General features: G+C 40.5%; 2 protein-coding genes across 9 annotated transcripts in view; both read right to left on the bottom strand.

The window, feature by feature from the left end:
- The window catches only part of adam11 (ADAM metallopeptidase domain 11), a 28819-nt gene extending 18968 nt beyond the window's left edge, over nucleotides 1–9851 (bottom strand). For 2 of the 5 annotated variants that reach the window (XM_040135557.1, XM_040135555.1), the window contains exons 1-4: nucleotides 8898–9448; nucleotides 8456–8610; nucleotides 5823–5899; nucleotides 5281–5347 (exon numbers count right to left, since the gene is read on the bottom strand). In XM_040135557.1, the coding sequence (XP_039991491.1) occupies nucleotides 5281–5347; nucleotides 5823–5899; nucleotides 8456–8610; nucleotides 8898–8955 (357 nt within the window). In that variant the 5' untranslated portion in view covers nucleotides 8956–9448. Of the gene's footprint in view, nucleotides 1–5280; nucleotides 5348–5822; nucleotides 5900–8455; nucleotides 8611–8897; nucleotides 9451–9734 lie in introns of those variants that run through there. The other 3 variants (XM_040135554.1, XM_040135558.1, XM_040135559.1) reach the window with 3 other exon arrangements.
- A 1169-nt stretch (nucleotides 9852–11020) lies between these two features.
- On the bottom strand, nucleotides 11021–18696 carry dbf4b (DBF4 zinc finger B). 4 transcript variants are annotated; one of them, XM_040136045.1, is made up of 12 exons: nucleotides 18567–18696; nucleotides 17770–17973; nucleotides 16943–17134; nucleotides 16322–16372; nucleotides 16113–16182; nucleotides 15759–15823; nucleotides 15415–15454; nucleotides 15246–15291; nucleotides 14196–14324; nucleotides 13848–13986; nucleotides 13608–13741; nucleotides 11021–13473 (listed from the first exon to the last, which is right to left on the bottom strand). In XM_040136045.1, the coding sequence occupies exons 2-12, from the start codon at nucleotides 17917–17919 to the stop codon at nucleotides 11961–11963; spliced, it is 2529 nt and encodes an 842-aa protein (XP_039991979.1). In that variant the 5' UTR covers nucleotides 17920–17973; nucleotides 18567–18696; the 3' UTR covers nucleotides 11021–11960. The 4 variants fall into 4 exon arrangements, with proteins under 4 accessions (XP_039991979.1, XP_039991980.1, XP_039991981.1 ...); XM_040136046.1 differs by having other exon boundaries at nucleotides 17770–17970; nucleotides 18567–18695; XM_040136047.1 differs by having other exon boundaries at nucleotides 17770–17970; nucleotides 18518–18670.
- Between the last annotated feature and the right edge of the window lie 973 nt (nucleotides 18697–19669).

The raw sequence follows: 19669 nt of genomic DNA on the forward strand, positions 1-19669 counted from the left end.
AATATTAATATTAGATATGTTAAAAAATAATTCCAGTAATTTATTATCGCACTTCCATAAACTTGGGGGACTTGCAAGAGACTGATTTTTTAAAAGGACAGTAAAAATCAATGCATCAAAGGCCAAGATATCCTGGCTTTCCGTCACTATATCCTACACTTCCCACGTGCACATGTTTAAATATGTGAGCTATCGAAAGTTGTGGAGAAAGAAAATAAAGTGTGTGTGTGGTGGACAGAATTACACTCAGGATTTTTTGTAATCATTCAGGCATCAATGTAAGTGGATGGAGATTACAGTCACATGTTTGAAGCTCCTTGGGCCTACAGAGTGTATGTATACAGGTGTGTGTGTGTGTGTGAGTGAGTGAGTGAGTGAGTGAGTGGGGGGGTCAGTTTCAGGTGTTTGTAATGAACCCCAATAATGTAATGTCTGCCACCTGAGACTGCTGTTGCTCCCGGCTGAGAGACCAAAAAGAAAAGAGGCGACAGGGAGCTGCTGTTCATCATGCATCGTCAAACTTTACTCCGAGCTGCAACTAAAAGCTGAAAAATCACTCAAGTCCACTATGAGCTCGCAAAAACGTTATTGCTCATCAAACACACGATTTCTCTGCAACTCTGCAAAGAAATACGGCGTGTGTGATATATTTTCAGGCATTTCGTGGCTTGATCACTGGATCTGAAATGGGCTACTGTACTGGTTTCACAGGGAAGATGTATCTAACATTTCTGCTGGGATCTGCTCTAAGGGGGACTAAATCACACAGAATCAGCCGGGCTCATGTTGATGAGAAATCAATGGCTGACCTGGTTGTCTGTCAGCTATAGCATTTCCACCTGGCCTCACATTAGTCATACTCAGCCACGAGGGGAAGCTGAAATCAAAAGAGAGTGTGTGTGTGTGTGTGTGCACGCATGTGTGTGGGTGTGTGTGTGTGGGTGTTGAGGGTCACGGAGGGGCCTGGAGCCAATCCCAGCTGACATTGGGCGAGAGAGGCAGGGTATACCTTGGACAGGTTGCCAGTCTATCAATACACAGGGACAAACAACAAGTGACTCTTACATTCACAACTATGGGCAATTTAGAGTCGCCAATTAATCTGCATGTCTTTGGACTGGGGGAGGAAGCCAGAGTACCCGGAGGAAATCCACACAGGCACGGGGAGAACTTAAAACCTCCACACAGAAAGGCCCCGGGTAAACCAGGGTTCAAACCTAGAACCTTCTCACAACATGCCGCTCACAGCTAAATCAAGCACAAAATAAATATTTTGAGTTGAAAATCTTACATCAACATCACTATGACAAAAAAAATCGCTGTCATTGTATTTGGTGAATGAATGATTATGATTCTGCTAATTGTAGTAATTCAGGATCTGAAGGATACAAGGAATACTCCATAAAAATGATTATACATTCAAATTAATTATTTATTACAAAATCAATAGCTTCAGTTGGGATACAAAAGAAAAAAACAACTAGTTGTAGCTCAATGAAAAGATGGTAAATTTGTAAGACTAGTTGTGTGACAATTGGGAGAAATAGTTAATTCAGTTCAAAGTTATAGAACCACAAAGAGTCTGACATGTTAACTCATAATACCCTTTTAGTCAGATTAAGTTTTGTATTTTAATGAAGCATCTTTATATTCAACATCAGTTCATCTGTTAAGGAAAAAAACGACTTTCACTATCCATATCGCATAGTGAGACAGCCCACAGTACTTAGCCCGGGGCAAGATAATAAATAAATAAAAAGATAGGATTACAGTGCTAAAGGGAGGAAATCAAATTGCCTGACACAGACTGACTGTGAGGGGCTGAGTGTGTTTTTCAGACGAGATGTGTGGGCTTCAAATAATGGCCACTCACACATGCAAATAAACTATGCTGAATAAGAAAATCATGGATCAAATCATGAAATGTCATCAGTGCTGGGAGGACAGGGAAAGATAAGCAGGACACTTTATTAGAAGTGAATGACTGTTCGAATTAAATTAAAACTGCTTGCACACACACAAATGGAGGCAAATAAACAGTCACGTCCCACAGAGACAAACGGATTAAATTCAACTCTAAATGAATTAGACAAGCTGGAGTTTGCTCCGTGTCTGGACTTTGACTCAGCATTGTTGAACTGAGAGGAGCGGGGCAAAGGTAACAAAACAACGGGAACTAATGCAAAGTGACAGGAAGACGACAACAAAGATACAACACAGGCATCAGTCAAGAAACTTAGACATCCTGAGTGAGTGAGAGAAACATGTTTATTCGCAAAAGAGTTTTTTTCCCCCCCGAATTCAATAAAGCAACACTGACAAGCAAAGAGACTGAAGAATTTAACAGTGAAACTATTTAGGGAAAAACATTAAGAGACTTAAATTATTGAGGACCGTGCACATAAATAACCTTAAAAACACTCCCTCGGACTTTGTTTGATTTCATCAACGCCCAGGTACCGAGACTATTATCTAATATACAGTGCTCCAAGCTGATAGAGGGTGGTAAACATTGTCTATCAATGTATTAGCCTGTGAAAAATATGATTAGTATAGTATTGTATCAATCAGAGTGTCAAGAACTTAAAAAAATTGTGTTTTCCCCATTGACACTTTGTATGTTTTGTGGTCAGTAGTTTGCTTAGTGCTCAGACTCACGAGGCATTGAAAACAGGTCTCGTGATGGCAGAGGTTGAGAAACAAATCTGCTGGATTTGTCAGAAATAAAAGAAACAAGCATTTCACCAGGACACTGACAAATATATAAAACAGCTCCTATCAATTCCAGCCATCCTCATACCTAATTCAATTCTTTTTTTAGTCGTGTGTCATTGGGATTCAATCTGAGGAAGACAGTCACCAGCTCAATGCAATAGCATAGATCCAAAGGGACCAATAAAGAGTGGCACACAAAGGCAGGAGGAATTTATTGGCACGTCAGTAAAACTTAATAAATCAAGATGGAGATGGATGTTGGTGGGGGAGGGGGCTGAACACATCAAATCCAACATGCTGAAAAGCAAAAGTCCATATGAGCAATTTGTGCCTTTTATGGTGTAACTTCTAAATAGATGCATGTGGGTGTTTGTATATGTATCAAATTTGCAAGTATTTGTCTATGTTTAGTTAATTTAGCAGTTCAGACACAGAGATATAGTATATAATGCTAACTTACATCTGCCAATCATTTTATATTCATAGTATAAACGGTTTTAAATATGTGTTAACACTTCTATTCTGCTGGTTTTACTGTAGACTAATATTATTCCAACCATATTTATCTACATTTTAATTCTATTCATTATAGACATCTGTATGTTTTCTGTAAAGATCGTACCACATGTGTGAGTATGCTTCACCTGATGGACAAAATATCTACAGCTTTTGACATTAATGAATTTATTTGTACCACATTCCTGATTCCTTTGAAAAGCTTTTGCCACACAGAATAAGGACACATTCTTGAATATATAAATTACATTAAAATTGTTTTCACGACAAAGTGTATTTATGGTAAAATAATTATACTTCCAACCCAGTGCTGTTGGTTCGATCAATAGGCAGCTATTCTCAAAACACGGTGTGCCGCAAGGATCCGTTCTTGGGCCATTATTATTTCTAACTTATGTAAATGATTTTCCAATAATATCTTCCACATTCTGCCTAACATCGGCTCACGAAATATAAAAAATAAACTGCTCTTTGGTGGACAAACTATTTAATACAGACAGTATGAATGTACCCCATTTGGCTGATTTATTTAATCGGGCTTCAAAAAAATGTATCAATTATCTTTTTTTGATAATAATAAGATGACCCAGGTCTTAGCTTTCCAAACATCATACTAACTTATGGAGCTCTTTTTCTCAAAAATTACATCTTACGTCCTATATAACATGCATAGTCATGTCTTTTTTTCATACATAATCTATATACATCTTCAATTATGTAAGGTCAGGTAGGTGCATGGTTGTAAGTTTTGAATGAGTTGTTTCTGGAAATTAATATAATTTCAATTCCCCTCACGAAACAACAAAGTAGACCCTCGCTGCTGCTGCTGACCGCTGGTTACCATGGCAACCATCTACTGATTGGTCAGGTGGTCTTTGGCAGAGAAAAAGGGAGTGAAAGAGAGACAGAGAGAGATACCAAGAAAGAGACCAGCAGAGGGAGGGACAGAGACTAAAATAAAGCAGAGGAGGCAGAAAGAAAGAGACCGTCTCCCAGATGGTGTGGAGAGTCAAGCTGTCTGCATTAACTGACTGTGTCTCTGAGTATGTGTAAACACACTAGACTCAGGATAATTTTATGGCGCAGTTTGTTCAAATTTATACTGTATGACAGAGAGAACAATGTCAGCAATTCAGTCATTAGTCCTAGTGCATCTGCAGCTAGAACGTCCTTTTTGGACACATTTCTAAAGATTGAGGATGAGGTGTGGATTTAGTGGGTTGAAGAAACCAGACTGTGCAGCAAAACACATGAGCTAACAGTTAGCCAATACACACCTGAAGCAAAATATCTTCATGGCCTCACACTAGCTTCTAGTAATTCAATTTAAAAATGTAATTCAGCATTTGCCACTTTTACAAATTTCTGTCTGCAGGGCAAGAAAAACAAATGGTGCTGGTAGTGGTTATTTGTTCTTTTCAATTTCACTCAGCGAGAATAACTCAGAAACATGTTCCAAACCATCCCGGACAAAACAGCTAAACTGTGGTAAGCGTTGGCACAAAATCAATTTCTAATTAAACTGACTGGGATAGAAAATTAGCTTCCATTTAAGTCTGACAGAAATGAGTATGCCAACATTTAATTAAAGGAATACTTTAATACACTTTATCATTCTCATAACAAGACTTAGATGAGAAAATCGAGCTTACCTTAGCATAAAGACTAGAAACGGAGAAACAGCTAGCCTTGATCTGTTTGAAGGTACAAAATCTTCCTATAAGCACCTCTAAAGCTCACTAATTAACAATTACATCTAATTTGTTTGTAGATATTAAACAAACAAGATAAATTAGTTAATTAGTGAGCTTTAGATTTGCTGGTAGGCAGATTTTGTACTTTTTTTTTTTTTTTTAAAAACAGAGCCAGTCTAGCTGTTGCAACGTTTCAAATCTTTTTGCTATGCTAAGCTAACCAGCTGCTAGCCGTGGTGTCATATTTACTCTACAAGCATGGGAGTGGTGTCAGCTTCCTCAACTAACTCTTGGCAAGAAAGCATATAAGCACATTTTCTGTAATGGTAAGACAACTTCTATGAGATAGTCCTACCATGTTCTGTGATGGCTGCCCATCCTCATCATAGTGACGCTCCACATAGTCTGCAGACAGGAGATTGCTGGAGAGAAGAGGAAGAAGAAAGTGAGAAAAACAATAATCATTGTAACATTCGGCTTAAACCTGAATTCAAAACTTCCATAGTAGCTTGAAAAAACAAGACTGCAGCACTGTGTGACTACTACAGGCCATTATAGGTCATTATTGTGGAGTGCTATTCAACAGAATAATATCAAGCATCAAACATCATGCCTTGCGCCAGTCTTGATCAACACATGGCTGATTCATAAGTAAAATCAAAATGTGTGAAGATTAATTTATTCTAAGTGCTAATACAGACAGTCAAAGGTGTTACATAAATGCGGTCCATTAGAGGAATACATCTAGAGTATTGTTTAGCCAGTCCGTATAATGCCAACACACAGGACATACAATAGTAGCTGTAAGAGTGCGCATGTGAGTAGAGTCATGTCGGTGACTGCTGTAACCCCTGAAATGTTGTTTGCTGGCTCTGTGTTGTGGATGTGTCGACTTACTGGTTGAGTTCCAGGTCAAGGATGAAGGATGTGCCAAACGCCTCCACCAGGAAGCTGCTCTGGGCCAGATGGACCGGCTGAGGGGAGAGAGATGGAGGAAGCAAAAGTTGGGAGCGGGATGTGGCAAGAAAAACAGGCGTAAGAGAAGAAAACAGAAGTAGACAAGCATTAAAAAAAAAAAAAAGGTACCTAAACTCTGAATTGTATCCTTTTAATTATGTCTGCCCGTAGATGTCCATTCATGGTAGTTTACAGGAAAAGTGAGCGCTGAGTTAGGACAGGACTGTTCACTTGGTAAATCAATGTAATCCTGAGAAATCAATGAGCTTAACTGTACACAGTATTTGCTCTATACTAATCTCAATAGTATAATGTTAGTATACATGAAATCAACACACTTAAGTGTTCCATACCAACAGAAAAATTCAGCAATAATTTATGCCCTTGGATGTCAAACTGCTACAACCAATTAAACCTAACCCCCTTAAAATAAACTTTTTTGCACTTTATTTCACCTAAGTAGCTTTAAGGTTGAAAAGAAAGCATCTTATTCCACACAGTGTGACAGTATCATATGTTCTGTATCACTTCATCAATCAATCAAAAAGAAATAAATCTCAATGTCTTGTGCATCATTTTGTACTCATTTTCCCACATTCCAACTGACAGTTTTGTTATATTTGAAAACTTTGGGATCTTCACTAGAATTTAAAAACAAACTTCTGTGTGCTTTGGCTGCGCAACACACAGTTTGAAATGACTTACCCACTAGAGGGTAAAAAAAAACAAAAAACACAGCTTGTATGCTTTGTTTTCTGTAGCGTTAATGGGACTGTTTCCCCACCATCTTTCCAGCTGTGACCAGCTCCTCCATTATCTTTTCACCATGGGAAAAAGTGTCCATTACCAGTACACTAAATTAAAAAAAAAAATTTTTTTTTAAAAATTGCACACTGACTGTTTTGAGTAGACTTTATTTTGTCATTTTTGCGGTATGAACACACTACATACTCCAAATTTGCTTGGGCGCAATACGTAGCATGGAGTTGGGGCACTCCAATGTCTAATCAAGTCAATTCTGTCGTGACAGTTTTTATTTAAAAAAAGCTCGCAAAGGACAAATTTGTCTCAGAGTACTTAGCAAATCAGTACACAACACTCTCTACCCTTAGACCTTCTATTTGGATAAGAAAAAACCTTTAACACATCTTCCAAACAACTCTTCCGGGCTCAGAGAAGAGAGGACATGAGACGACACGCTGACCACGGAGGGCATCTCAAGGTCAGACCTCTGTCATATCCACTGACCGGCCCGCCGCTGACTGACAGGTAGAGTTTACAGTGGAGGTAACGAGAGAGGACAGGCAGAGGCGTGAAATATAATCTAATGGGATGGAGAGGAGCAGGCAGCGGAAGCAAGCTGGGGTGGGCTGAGTTTTTTTTTTTTTGCTCTGGCCTGGGCAACCTGGGCGTCATGTCGAGGGGGGTCACAGGGTGGGCTAGGAGTGACAGACACGTGACCCCAGAAGAGAGGACAAACAGGGGTGAACCAGGGCCTGACAGAGAGCAGGTGAAGGTTCGAAATTGTTTTATAAATCAACTGTCTTACGGTACTTGTTTGCATATATAAAATGTTTTTCCCTCAGTTTTCCTTTTTATATATTTACATTCATCATATAATTTCTTTCTTCCATTGTAATCTCATAGATATTCTTTGTTTTATTTTTAGGGTTATAGTGTGGGTGTTGGAAAAGTAGGAGCATGCTGTATAGTGTTGGGACATACAATATACAGTATATTTTGATATGTGGCAATACACAATGCGTATGATTAAAAGGTTAAAGTAATATAATCTTCATGATTAAAGAAAGATTCGAGGGTTAAGATAAACTAAGAAAATTAGAACTAAAACACGAACATTTACTAGAAGGGCACTCAAGGAGCGCGGACATCCGTCAAGGCCAATGTCAACAACATACACCAGACTTGAGAGAAAAAAATTGAAATGCATAGTAAATGATCCTGATCTGTCAAAATTTAATGGGTTTTTCCCTGGTCCATGCCCCATCCCTCCACCGAGTTCAGTGCAAATTGGTTCAATACTTTTTGCGTAATCCTGTTAAAACAACCTCCTTGGCGGAGGTAAAATGCAAATAATTTCTGCTGTGCAGCAGAATGGTGGAAAAAGAGGAATATATCGTATTAAAAATATCCTCGATTCCTTCATCATTCAAATGTGCAAACTGACACACCTTCTGTAATCTATCCACTTCAGCTCCTTCTTTGTTTAACAGATTTTAAGTTTCTCTGATGGGAGAATTCCTGGAGAGGGTGATGGCGTATCGAGGTTGAACAACTCAGTGAAGTCTCTTTATCATCTCACTCTGTTTGCAGGAACAAAACCATTCTTCAGAGGGCAAGTGAATCCACTCTCTAAGAAGCTTAATCAAATTGATCATGCGGTCATTCCTTCGCTCTCAGGAGGCTTGACTGAGGCCCACTTACTGGGGAGACCTTGGAATGTGCAGAAACTGAGATTAAGTGAAAGGGAATGGTAATAAATGCGTCCTCAGCTCTGGTGGTTTGGAGGATGCGTGGATGTTAAGCCAGTCACTGGTGCAGGCAGCGCTCACCTGCACTCCGGCCGTGTAGTTTTTGACCCGGGTGTCCAGGCGGCCGTGGAGCACCTCCTCCTCCTGGGAGTGGATCTGTTGCAGCAGCCGCTTGGGCTGAACGACCTCCTCTGCAGGCGACAGCCTTCCCTCCGGACTCACCCACTCCCTCAGACCTGCAGAGGACACAGGAGGCGGTTCAGTGCACAGGGAGGGTGGAGGCGTGTGGATCTGAAGGCGATGTTAAACGTCTTATTTCTGCAGTCCTCTTATAGGATTCGACAGCTGACCGCGAGCTGCGCGTTGACACCGGTGCAAAAACATTACACGGTCCTAGTTGCTGGAAAACGGAGGTTGAGTGGACGCAATGACTGACAGAAAACGCACTGTTCCTGTGTTTTGTCCCTGATGTTCTGTAACAAACTAAATCCCGAGGTAAAAGCAAAGCGTAGGAGCCTCTTACCTGTCACGGCGCACCGTGCACACGCTGCAGCGAACAGCAGGCATCTCACGGCGAGCATGGTGCTCGCATAGTCCCAGTGATCTCCCCGGTGCGGCGCTCGTTAAATGAACCGATAAGAGCCGTGAGCGGAGCTGCGGCGGGACCGTTGGCGGCAGTGGGGACAAACACAACAGCGGGGTTCCTTCAAGCGCGGCGTCCGCATTTCTCACCTCCCTTTCCGCCTCTAGCGTGTTAAACGCGCCCCTGACGAGGTTCCTCCGCTCGGCTCCAGCAGCATGGTGTGTGTCGGTGTCACCGAGCGCCGCAGCACTCTCGCTCTCTCTCTCTCTTTCGCTCTCTCTCTCTCACACACACACACACTCTCTCGCACGCACACACTAGTCTTTCGGCCTAACGTTACTGGTCCTACTTTGAGGCGATGAGGCCGCGTGAGGTCGGGGAACAAGGAGCACGTGGGGCTCGACAAGCCCACCCACCCTCTCTGATGAGATCTAAAAAGGGTCCAGAACTATGGGTCCGGGACCCGACGGTAACACCTGGCTTAATGACCAAACCACTCAAAATACCGTACGTCTCTCAGCACGAGCTGACCTCTTTACGCCTTAAAGTACAGTAAGTTTCTACTGCATAACACATTAAATTAAGCGGATGTGGCTCTTTTATCAGTTTTTTCCCCTTTTAAATATAACTAAACAGTGGGTTAGAATATTTTGAGTTAACTAGAATCATCTGACCAAACTTGATCAACATTGTCTTTGTTATTCATCCTACCCACACTCTTTTGTGCAACCTTGCAAGTGAAGGCCTCAGCAGGACGCCATACACGGATTTGCATACCAGTGAGCTGCAGCTGTCCATCCAGAATCCTTGATGACACTTGGTAAATGTCTTTCTTAAAGATCAGTCCGGCCTCACCTGGGGTTTGGATCCCCCAAAAAAGGGTCCCACTATGGGTTGCACTAAATTGTTTTTTTTGTTTGCTTTTTTTTTCTTCTGAAACACTGGACACTCCGACCTCTTCGGGCCTGTAAAAATGCTTCCAAGTCAGAGAAGTTGAGAATTACTCTTTGGGTGAGCTGCTCAAAGCTCATCTCCACAGCTGTGATGACAGGTCACGGACACTGCCCAGTTTGAAGGGGTCAAGAGGCCGTAGGTTGGGTTCCACTGCTATATAATAACCTTGCACTTGGCCTTTGGTTATTTAGAAATGGCTGCTTTTATATAGTGCTTTTATTCAAAACTCTTCAGCTGGGCTGCTTATTCACCAATTCACACACACACCAATGGCAGTGATCCATCAGGAGTAATTTGGGGTTCAGTGTCTTGCCCAGGGGGGATCAATACTCAGGATCAAACCACCTACTCTGTGATCAGAGGACAACACACTACCTACTGGGCCACAGCTGCCCATATTTCAAATTCACCCCACTGTATTTTCAATGCCCAATTTGTAATCACAAAAGGGGAGATTGCTTCTGTTAATTCCTTTCATGTTCGTGTCATATTCATTGCATTTACATTCCAGTGTTCACAGACAGCCGATAAAAACTACAACATAAGTTAAAGCTACAGCTTTCTGACTTCTGTCCGCAGACCCCTAGGAATCTGTGGACAGATGAACCCAGTACTTTGACCAGAATATTTTGGATTTTGAGTTTTGTATCTCACTTGAACTTGAACCCTCAGCTCCCTGTAGGAAATTACACCCTCACAAGAGATGATTCCCCACATTCCTTTACACTTCCCAACAAAGTCTGTTGTACACAATTGCCAAAAAGTCCCCTCAGTTAAATCGTGGGACTGTTGTCCCTACTTTGGTGGAAAGCAGCTGTGGTTTTGTCCGGGACCACTCATACAAAGGATCCCTTCATTTCAACAAATCTAGAAAGTTACGGGTTACGCAACAAGGCACAGAGATTACATATCAAATATTGTTTGTGCCGGCTGGAAGCTGGGCTGATGAGCCAAACAGGACACATCGACCCACTGTTGCCCTTGCTCCATCCTTGCCTCCTTATTTGGCTCTCCTTTATCCTACGAGCAGTATAAGTGTTTAAGAACCCAGAAAAAAATCTGTTTGGCATACCCTCAACAAATTTTTCTAAAGCATGTAGCGGGAAATATTTAGGGTTAAAAACATTTATTTAAAAACACTTTACAAGACTTTACTTCACATTTTCCTTAGAGAACTGCCTGTCTTCCACATACTGAAATCATGTGTTGTTTCTCTTTACTTGTTCCGTTTTGCATCTGTATTTTAAATGTCCACATTATACATTCAGAAGAGGGTTTGATTTCTGTGCAACCTGAGGTTTTGAGTTTTGTCCGCTATGATGAGCAACGGTGAGTTTTTAATGGTAAGTGACCTTACATTTCAAAACTGACAAGTGAAGATAATAAACCTCCCTCTAGCTGCAGGGCACTACTGCGAAGCACTCGTCTCCCCTTGACTATGACAGTCCTTTGGCCCACCTTCAAAAGGCAGGAAAAGCTGTTTGACATTAATCAGACAGTTTGTCTCCCAGGTTGTGCGAGTTTTCCACTCTACTAACGCCTCGCCTGTTTGACCATCAACGCCAGTGCAATCGGGATCTAATCCAGGCGCAGCACTTACAGTAATTGAGTAATGTCCTTTTCAGAAAAGCCTCATTAAATACTCAGTAAAACCATAGGTTCCCGGATATAGCTGCTGAAAGAGTGCAGTCAGCACAATGTACAGAATAGTGCTGGGGTTCTGCACACAAGGAGAATTAGGAATTGAGAGTAAAAATGATAATGGTTGCTGTTTAAATTCATGGGATGTCCAGCATCAACTATGCATCTACTACAACAAAGACTACGAATATGCGTGTCTCAAAACAGCTGAGTTATACATGTTAATTTGCACTAAATTTTAAATATTTATTCAGTGTACACACTTCAGTGACTTATTTTGAAGAGCTCAATTGCTGGCCATTGTTTCTTGAGATGGGATATGCAGCTGTAAAGTCAAAGACTTACTACTCCGGGTGCCTTATGTGTCTTCCAGTTTTGTTTTTTTTTAAATTATCAAGAAAATAATCGTCAGTGCTGAACCTCAACAATCTGTACCACAGTCCTGGAAAACACTGAGGGGTCTATTTCCTCCCCACATAGTGAGGTTGCTGGGGTGGACGTCTCAAGGGCAGTGTGCAGACGTGACTCATAGCTGGTGTCCTGCATCCAGGTGCATGGCCTGTGGAGGAGTTCCTTGTCAAGCTCACAGCTCTGCTCAGTGGGCGACAGAAGTGTAGCCGAGGTCGGGCCCAGCCGTGACAGCAGGTCACAGTCCCAGTCAGAGTCCGATGATGAAGGAGACAGCGCGGCTAAGTCTGGGATGAGGGCTGACTCGATGCACACTGAGGTAGAGTGGGATGATGAACGATGAGAGTCTTGGCTGGAAAACGCACTGAGAGATTTATCCTTGGGGAACTGAAGTGGACTATCACGAGTCTTTGCTTTTGACGGAGTGGCTACAGATGTTCTACTATGACCCAAAATGTCCGTTTGAATTGGTGCCAAAGTGAAATTCTGTAGAGTGGGAACACAAAATGTGGTAAAAGCCTGTTTTGAATCAAGTGTTTCCATAGTGCATTTTGAAGAGACCGTTTGGTGAGGGCAGCACTGTATTATCTGACAAGAGGTCTTGTCTAATAATAAACAGCTCTCAGACTTTGCCATAAATTCACTTTTTGATTTTGTTGATTTATGTCCTTGTTCGGTCCATTTAAAGTTGTAGCCAAATTTCACTGTAATCCTCCTCCTTTTGCTGCAGCTGTGTTCAGGGCTGGCTGATCGACAGCGTTTTTTGAGGTTTGGCGCCATAGCTGACTGTCGAGGCAGGGATCGGGATCTACGTGAAGCCAGTTTGTCACACTCCAAACCACTGCTGGAACATATGATCCCACTGAATATTAAAAGACCCTCATGGTTTGATCTCTTCACTTCGTCTGCATTTGTCACAGTCACAGAGGGAAGACGTGGGATGGAGACAGGAACTGTGACAGCTGAGACAGACTCAGACAGACTCTCTGCAGTGTCCATTTCACAAATGACTTCTTCCACAGCTTCCTCTGCAGTGTATTGTTGAGGACTAAGGATAGGAGGCTCTGAATACGGGCTGTGTGGCTCCACAATGTAGGAGGAATAAGGAACTTTTGGGCTGAGGACTGGGGGCAGGGAGTAAGGGTCAGGGGATGGACACTGGGTCTCGTAGCAGGGGGGTGGCTGTTGGCTGGCTGAGGCATGGGCTTGTGGTTCAAGATCCAATTCAGGCATGGCTGGGCTTGCAGCATGAGGCTGGATATCAGGGAACTGGCACTCTGTAGGAGTGAAAGACAGGATGTCAGCAGATAATGTGGCTGGACTTGGGATGGGAAACTGAACTCCTGGTGATGGGCTGGCGGGGCGAATGGAAAAAGGACCCCTAGCAGGGCTGGAGATGTGAGTATTGAATGATGAACTCTGTCTGTGCAGGGCCTGAACAGCACGCTCCGTTTCGACATCAGTGAGAGGCTCCAGTTCACAGATGTCCTGGATTGGCAAAGGAGTTGGTGGTCTAGGAGGAGGATATCAAAAATCTTAAAAATCCTCAATTTAAACACGGAAAAACCATTGTGTTCCAGTGAAAAAGCAAACTGCAAGAATTATCATTCATTCATTTGGACATTTCTAGGTAATGATCAAACTCACCTGTTCAAGGTTTCTTCTGATTCTTGAGATGGATTGGGGTTGAATCCTGGAAGCATTTCAGCCACAAGTTGATCCACCACACTGTAGTTGGAGGGATCCAGCACAAACATGCGGTGCTGATCAGACTGTAAGTGCTGCAAGGACCAACAAAGACCCCATCAAAAACTATGTCCCAGATGTGTACAATGAAGGCAAGAAAATATGTCAAGTACCGACAAAAATTTTTCAAAAGATTTCCACCTCTTCCAGATTAGTAAAGGGCAGATGACAGCATTCACAGTATGACGCGTCCTTTTTGCGTGGACGCCATGGTGAGGGGTTACAGTTGACTGGGGTTTGGGATTTGTCCTGAATGCTGCTTTCAACTTTTTTATTTTCCCTAATCAACAAAGAATAAACAACAATTACGATAAATTCTTTATCACACTTTTTTACTTCATTAGGCAAACTTTCTGAATGTATTTCAGTTTTTGTCCTGTTTCATATTTTTTACAATCAAAAGACAAGTGAGTATATAAACTTGAATTGTTTGTTAGCAATACAATGGTCCATCATTCAAAATAGAGACCCAAGAACAGGTGAACAAACCTTGTTTTATTTTCTCCGTGCTCTGTCTGGTTTTCAAACTGAGGAGGTGGAGATTCAAAGGGGCTAAATTGGCCCAAGTAGCACAGAGACGGGAAGGTCATAGACTGTATATGCAGGGGCTTGTATTTCCTGGTTAGATAACAAATCGAAAGAATTTATTACACAAAATATAAATTAAATAACGTTTTAGCATCACAAAAGTTATACATGAAAAAACAAAATACAAAGCAAGGACACTGCAGCCGAATGCAGATAGAATAATATTATGACTAATTATAACAATTATCATATTCTCACACTGAAAATATTTCAGACTACTTCGCAAAACTCGGTATGAGATTACATATCTGAGATCGACCCCTGCTATGCTAATATTAAACTGTTTCAACACAGCTTCAGTTTCTCATTGCAATGGCCGATACATTAGCCAGAGCACTTCAATTAACTGAAATGAGAGGGCAAATGAAAAGGCCTGTTAGCACAGAGAGATCCCCTGCAGGAGCTTGCAAAGCCTCATCAAACAGAAATCGTATCCGCTTGAGCGCTGGGCTCCCGTGGAGCGACATCACTGGGGGGGGGGGCTTGCCACATTAAACAATGGGACTCCTTAACAGGATCAATTAAGAAAATCATCTGGGCTGAAATGCAAACCTCCACAACTTGCACCCAGTGGGGTAGGAGGGGCAGAAACACAGAGACAGGTCACTGCCGCCAATTGTTATTTCACTGTCATTATGCCTCAACTGAGAAAAAGAATCTAATCTGATATGGAGCAACCATTACATGAACCCAGGCCAGCCTAAAATGTAACTGCTCTCTGCCTTGCTGAATTCTAGCATGTCAGTCTTGATTGACTGGGATCAAAAACAGAAGATTATAGAAGAGGATCGGGTTGTCTTTGTATTGGAAGGGGAGGTCAAAGAAAATTTTGAGGGATTTTTCTTCGGTAAGTGTACTGTTACACTGGGATTCAAATCCCCCTCCTGTGCTAGAGAGAGAAAAAATAAATAAATAAAACATAAACTGCTCTGAATGGGGGATGAAACTCACCTGCTCAAGTCTTCAATTTTAAGATATGGAGACCTTAGAGCAGAAGCTGGGGACCAGAAGTATAAAAAGGCAGAGAAAACGCAATAACATTACACCAAACACTTACAGCAACAGAAATACAGTATTTTTGGGAAATAAAAACATTAGCATCACAAAAATATAAACCAACCTTTGACAACATGAGAACCTTGTTGTTTGGTGTATGTCCTCTGCATCAAAAAAGGAAAGTTTAAAGTAAGCCTCATTAATAGTAAAGAGCAAATGTCGATGTACATTATATTACAGCAATTTCAATAGTTCTTACATTATTTCTTCATTAAACCCAACAAAGTTCATTACATTTTAATTGTTTTTATCTCCTATCTTTCCTGAACCTAATAATGCCTTTTCAGAATTGTTTTTATTTTGCTTTTTACCAATTCATTCATAAAAGATTTTTAATTGCTTAATTTTTTATTATTTTTTTAAAATAAAAACTGCATTATTTGGATGTTTGGTGAGGTGAAACCTTACCTCTTGCCTCTTGTGTTTCATGCTGAAGCTCTCTCGAGTCAGTTGTTTCAGATATAAAAGCACATCTGATACCACATTAAGGAACAATACAAAATTTTCAAAAAAGAATGTGACATTTCTATGCTGGTTCACAGCAGACTTCTTCAACTTGTATCTGAGAGACACTGATACAAGTACAATCAGTAAGAACAAACAATAATCACTCATATGGTGCCATCTGCTGTGAGAAGAGCTTCACAGCACTACAGATGTGAACACATCCAAGGCAGACACTGTAAGAGTTTGCATCAAATCATTTAATCCTTTTGATATCGAATTCCTCTGTTCTTACCACTCAAGTTAGACAAAGGATACCATCCACATACAAAATCTTCACTCCCCACGACCGGGCATTGGCCAAAACACTGCTCCCCTGCAGTCGTTCCTACGACAAAGATCCATCAGAATCAAGTCAAGATAACAAACTGCATTACTCTTCAGTATAATATAACCAATATCCACAAATAAAACTTTAAAACCCATAGATCCACAAGATAAATCATTTTCTGGCTGTATTGACTTACATTGTTGCGAATGGCTTTTTCAAGCAGAGCCTTCCCCCGGCTGCCACAAGCCTGTAGACAAATACAGCACAGATATACAATATATTCCACTTTAGCTTATATTTCATATAAAACATCCAATGTGATACTGCCCAAATGTGTTGGTGATGAAAAAGAGATGAATAAAAAGTTGGAATTTTTAAACAGTATTTGTTTTTGAATGAAGAATTTTCATAATTTCTCATATAAACATTTATAAATTTTAAAACTATTCAAAATAAGATATTTGTTTGTATCGGGGCAGCATCTAATTAGCAACATTTTAATTCTACAGCAAGAAATGTATACAGTAAATATAAAATATAGAAATATATTTCTTAAGTATTTTTTGACCCACACAAATTCATGTACTGAAACAGTTCCAGCTGATTTGTATGAGGCCAAAATATATTAATTAGGAAAGGAATTACAGATGAAATTAATCAATTTAAGGGAATCAGCATTTAAGAGTTCAATGATTTTTTTTTTCCAATTTCTAGTTTATATTACCTTTAATAATATTTCTTGAGTACCAACACCCTTGTAAACTTGAGCAGTGGCTGTAACAAGGTTTTAGATACATGTGTGACTGATGTTCAGTACCATTGGTCTAGGAGTTCCTGGTCGCTGTTTTTCACTGCTGAGGACACTCTCCTGCCGCTTAACTGGATGTCGGTCTTCTTCATTTGTTCCCTTTGCCCCTCCTTTGGTAACCGCACACCTCTCCTCCTTCAGACTCTCTTGGCCTCCAGTCACAACAAAGTTCACATCCTTGTGCAGGAAACTCTCGATCCTCTTCAGCGGGGGGGGTAAAAAAAATAAATAAAAAAAATCTACTCATCTGTTTCTGCCGAGAGAGACATCTTTCAAAAAACCAAGATGCTGTAAGTTTGGCTAATATTCCAAATATGCATTGTCTCGGAAATGATCACAATCCACAGATGACGTAATTAATACTAAACAACATGTATGTATTTTGGTTCATGAGTTTTGATAAATTAAAGAGACAACAAAGCTGTTGTGCAGTGCCTTACTCTAGCAAACAATCAAAAGTACTATAAGCTATACAAAATTGTCAAATTTTATGTTTCATACATGTTTTTTTAAGAAAAATAGATTATTTTTTAAGAATGTGGAGCACCGTTAGTAGTGGTTTTAGCTACTTCATCACTATAAAAACAGGGCCAAACTACCATTTTTCCTGGCACTGATCTGGCAAAAATGTTTAATTTTCCTCTGACTGAATTTTCGTTTGACAAAGCAAGGCAGACAAATGTTGGTGCAGCCAAATCTTATCATATTTAATATTTAAAATTCCACTCCCTGGATCAAATCCTCATAGCAAACCTTGTACATAAACAACACCCAATGTTCACAGCATCTGTAAAAATCATAGGGTCCACAGGCATACCATCTTCCCACAAGCTTACCCCTCCTAGAAGAGATATGGCCTCCAAAAGCAGGGCGGTTGAGCGTTTCTTCACATTGTCCAGGTAGAAGGTCTTCCCCTCCAGCTGCTTCTCCCCAGGACACAGTTTACCCAGAAGGTCTCGCTCCTCTGCATACTGCTGCTTGTGCATGATCCTGGGGCAGTAAAGGAGCTCACAACTTTACTGTAAAACACCAGGATCCTACTTAAAAGAGAGAACAAAACACAGGTATTAATGAAATGTTAAAAGTCTCTATAAACATTTGACAAGGAGTAAATTAAAACTAAGATAAGATATCCTTATCTTAGTTTTAATTTAAGAGCCTGATAGCCCTTATATAAACGGCAGCTCTACTGATAATTTCTAACTACTTTGCTTGGTCCCATATTCTTAGAGTTACTTAATACGAGGTCATCAACGTTAAACAATAGTATATAAGCCCATGATAAACATTTAAATGTCCCCAGATAAGATTGAGTTAATAGTTAGCTCGAAACACTGCAACAATTTTAAAACTTGCCATGTAAAAGTTCTGCAGAAAAAGCATGCGCCGTTAGTTTACTACCAAACAACAACAGTACAAGCATTAACATCAACTTAGCCACCTTGCTATTTAGCTAACAAACTTAGCTGTGGTTAGCTCGCGTTAGCTGACTTTTGCTAGCTTAGCTTTCTTCAAAATGGACAACGCCTGGCCAACAAAATAACGTTTAGCTAGTTTGTAATGAGGATTAATCGTATGGCAAACCGTGTTTCACTTCGTCGGGGGAAAAAAACTAAAACAAAGAAAGACTAACGTTGTGTTACTATGCTGGAGAGCTCCGGTAAAGAAATAGTAGCTACTGATTAACCAAAAGGTGGAGGAGCAACCGCCGCTTTTTTAAAAACATTGGCGGAGACGTCAAACGCAAAGGGGGCGTCACATCCGGAAAAAAAGCCTATTGAAACGTGCTATTGACATCAAACCTCTGAACGGCTGCCCATATCTGATTTTTGTATTAGCCATTCAAACAGTAATGTTTTGTGATTGAGCAATAAAGTGAAACAAAATGAACATTAAGTCGAATTATCAGTCAGCTTCTTGCACAAGTCATCGTCACGAGCTTCAACGTACTTCTTTCTTGAAGTCCATTTCACGCGGATGTGACAGTACCCTAAACGCAACACGAAGGCAACTCAGGTCACTAAACAGCTTTGCTACTTCGTTGCTTTTTAGAGCTAATGTGAATCTTTTTTTCCCCCTAAATTCTGTGAATAATTGAAAAAAATTCTAAAATAAAAAAATGTGGCTTTTATTTACATACAATCATTTAGGCTTTATACGTATATTCGTTTGCTTCTCCAACAGGGGTTAAGAATTATAGTATGACATTAACCAAAAATACCCAAACCAAGTGGGATAATTTAAAAACTCTTCGACTGAAAACATGATTTGTCAGCTGAGCCTCGCTAAATAGTAAAGAGAGAGTACATGTATACTTTTCCCCTCCCTGCCCAGCAGAGGGCGGTGTGTCTGTAAATACAGTTATCCCAGTGGAGAAAGTGCACTGGCATCTTGAATCTTCCTACTTGCCTTCATAAACTGTGATCCATATTTTCACATAAATATATTAACTATATTCATAATTAGTCAGCCATAGCATGATGCAGAGCTAAATTAATGCTATGTTTTACAATCTGGCATAACACCAAATTGCAAAATGTAAGACAGAGACAGCAAGACAAATACAAATTATTTATTCAGAACATGCACTTCATAAAAATATTTTTTCAACAAAATGAGACACTGGCAGAGTGCCATGGGCTTACCTTAATGGCATTTCAATTTGAAAATCTGAAAATAAAACTATACATCCATAACAAGGAATTCTTCATACCAGGTCTAGAACAAAAATCAATA

This window comes from Xiphias gladius, chromosome 9 (genome assembly GCF_016859285.1).
Source record: "Xiphias gladius isolate SHS-SW01 ecotype Sanya breed wild chromosome 9, ASM1685928v1, whole genome shotgun sequence".
NCBI classification, from domain to species: Eukaryota; Metazoa; Chordata; class Actinopteri; order Istiophoriformes; family Xiphiidae; genus Xiphias; species Xiphias gladius.

What these genes read in the sequence shown, in the direction of transcription:
- dbf4b (XM_040136045.1), bottom strand. Translation starts at nt 17,919, where the DNA reads ATGCACAAGCAGCAGTATGCAGAGGAGCGAGACCTTCTGGGTAAACTG. An exon ending in AGGTTCTCATGTTGTCAAAG is followed by an intron (nt 15,292 to 15,414) that starts GTTGGTTTATAT and finishes TCTGGTCCCCAG; the next exon opens with CTTCTGCTCTAAGGTCTCCA. An exon ending in TCAGAAGAAACCTTGAACAG is followed by an intron (nt 13,474 to 13,607) that starts GTGAGTTTGATC and finishes TCCTCCTCCTAG; the next exon opens with ACCACCAACTCCTTTGCCAA.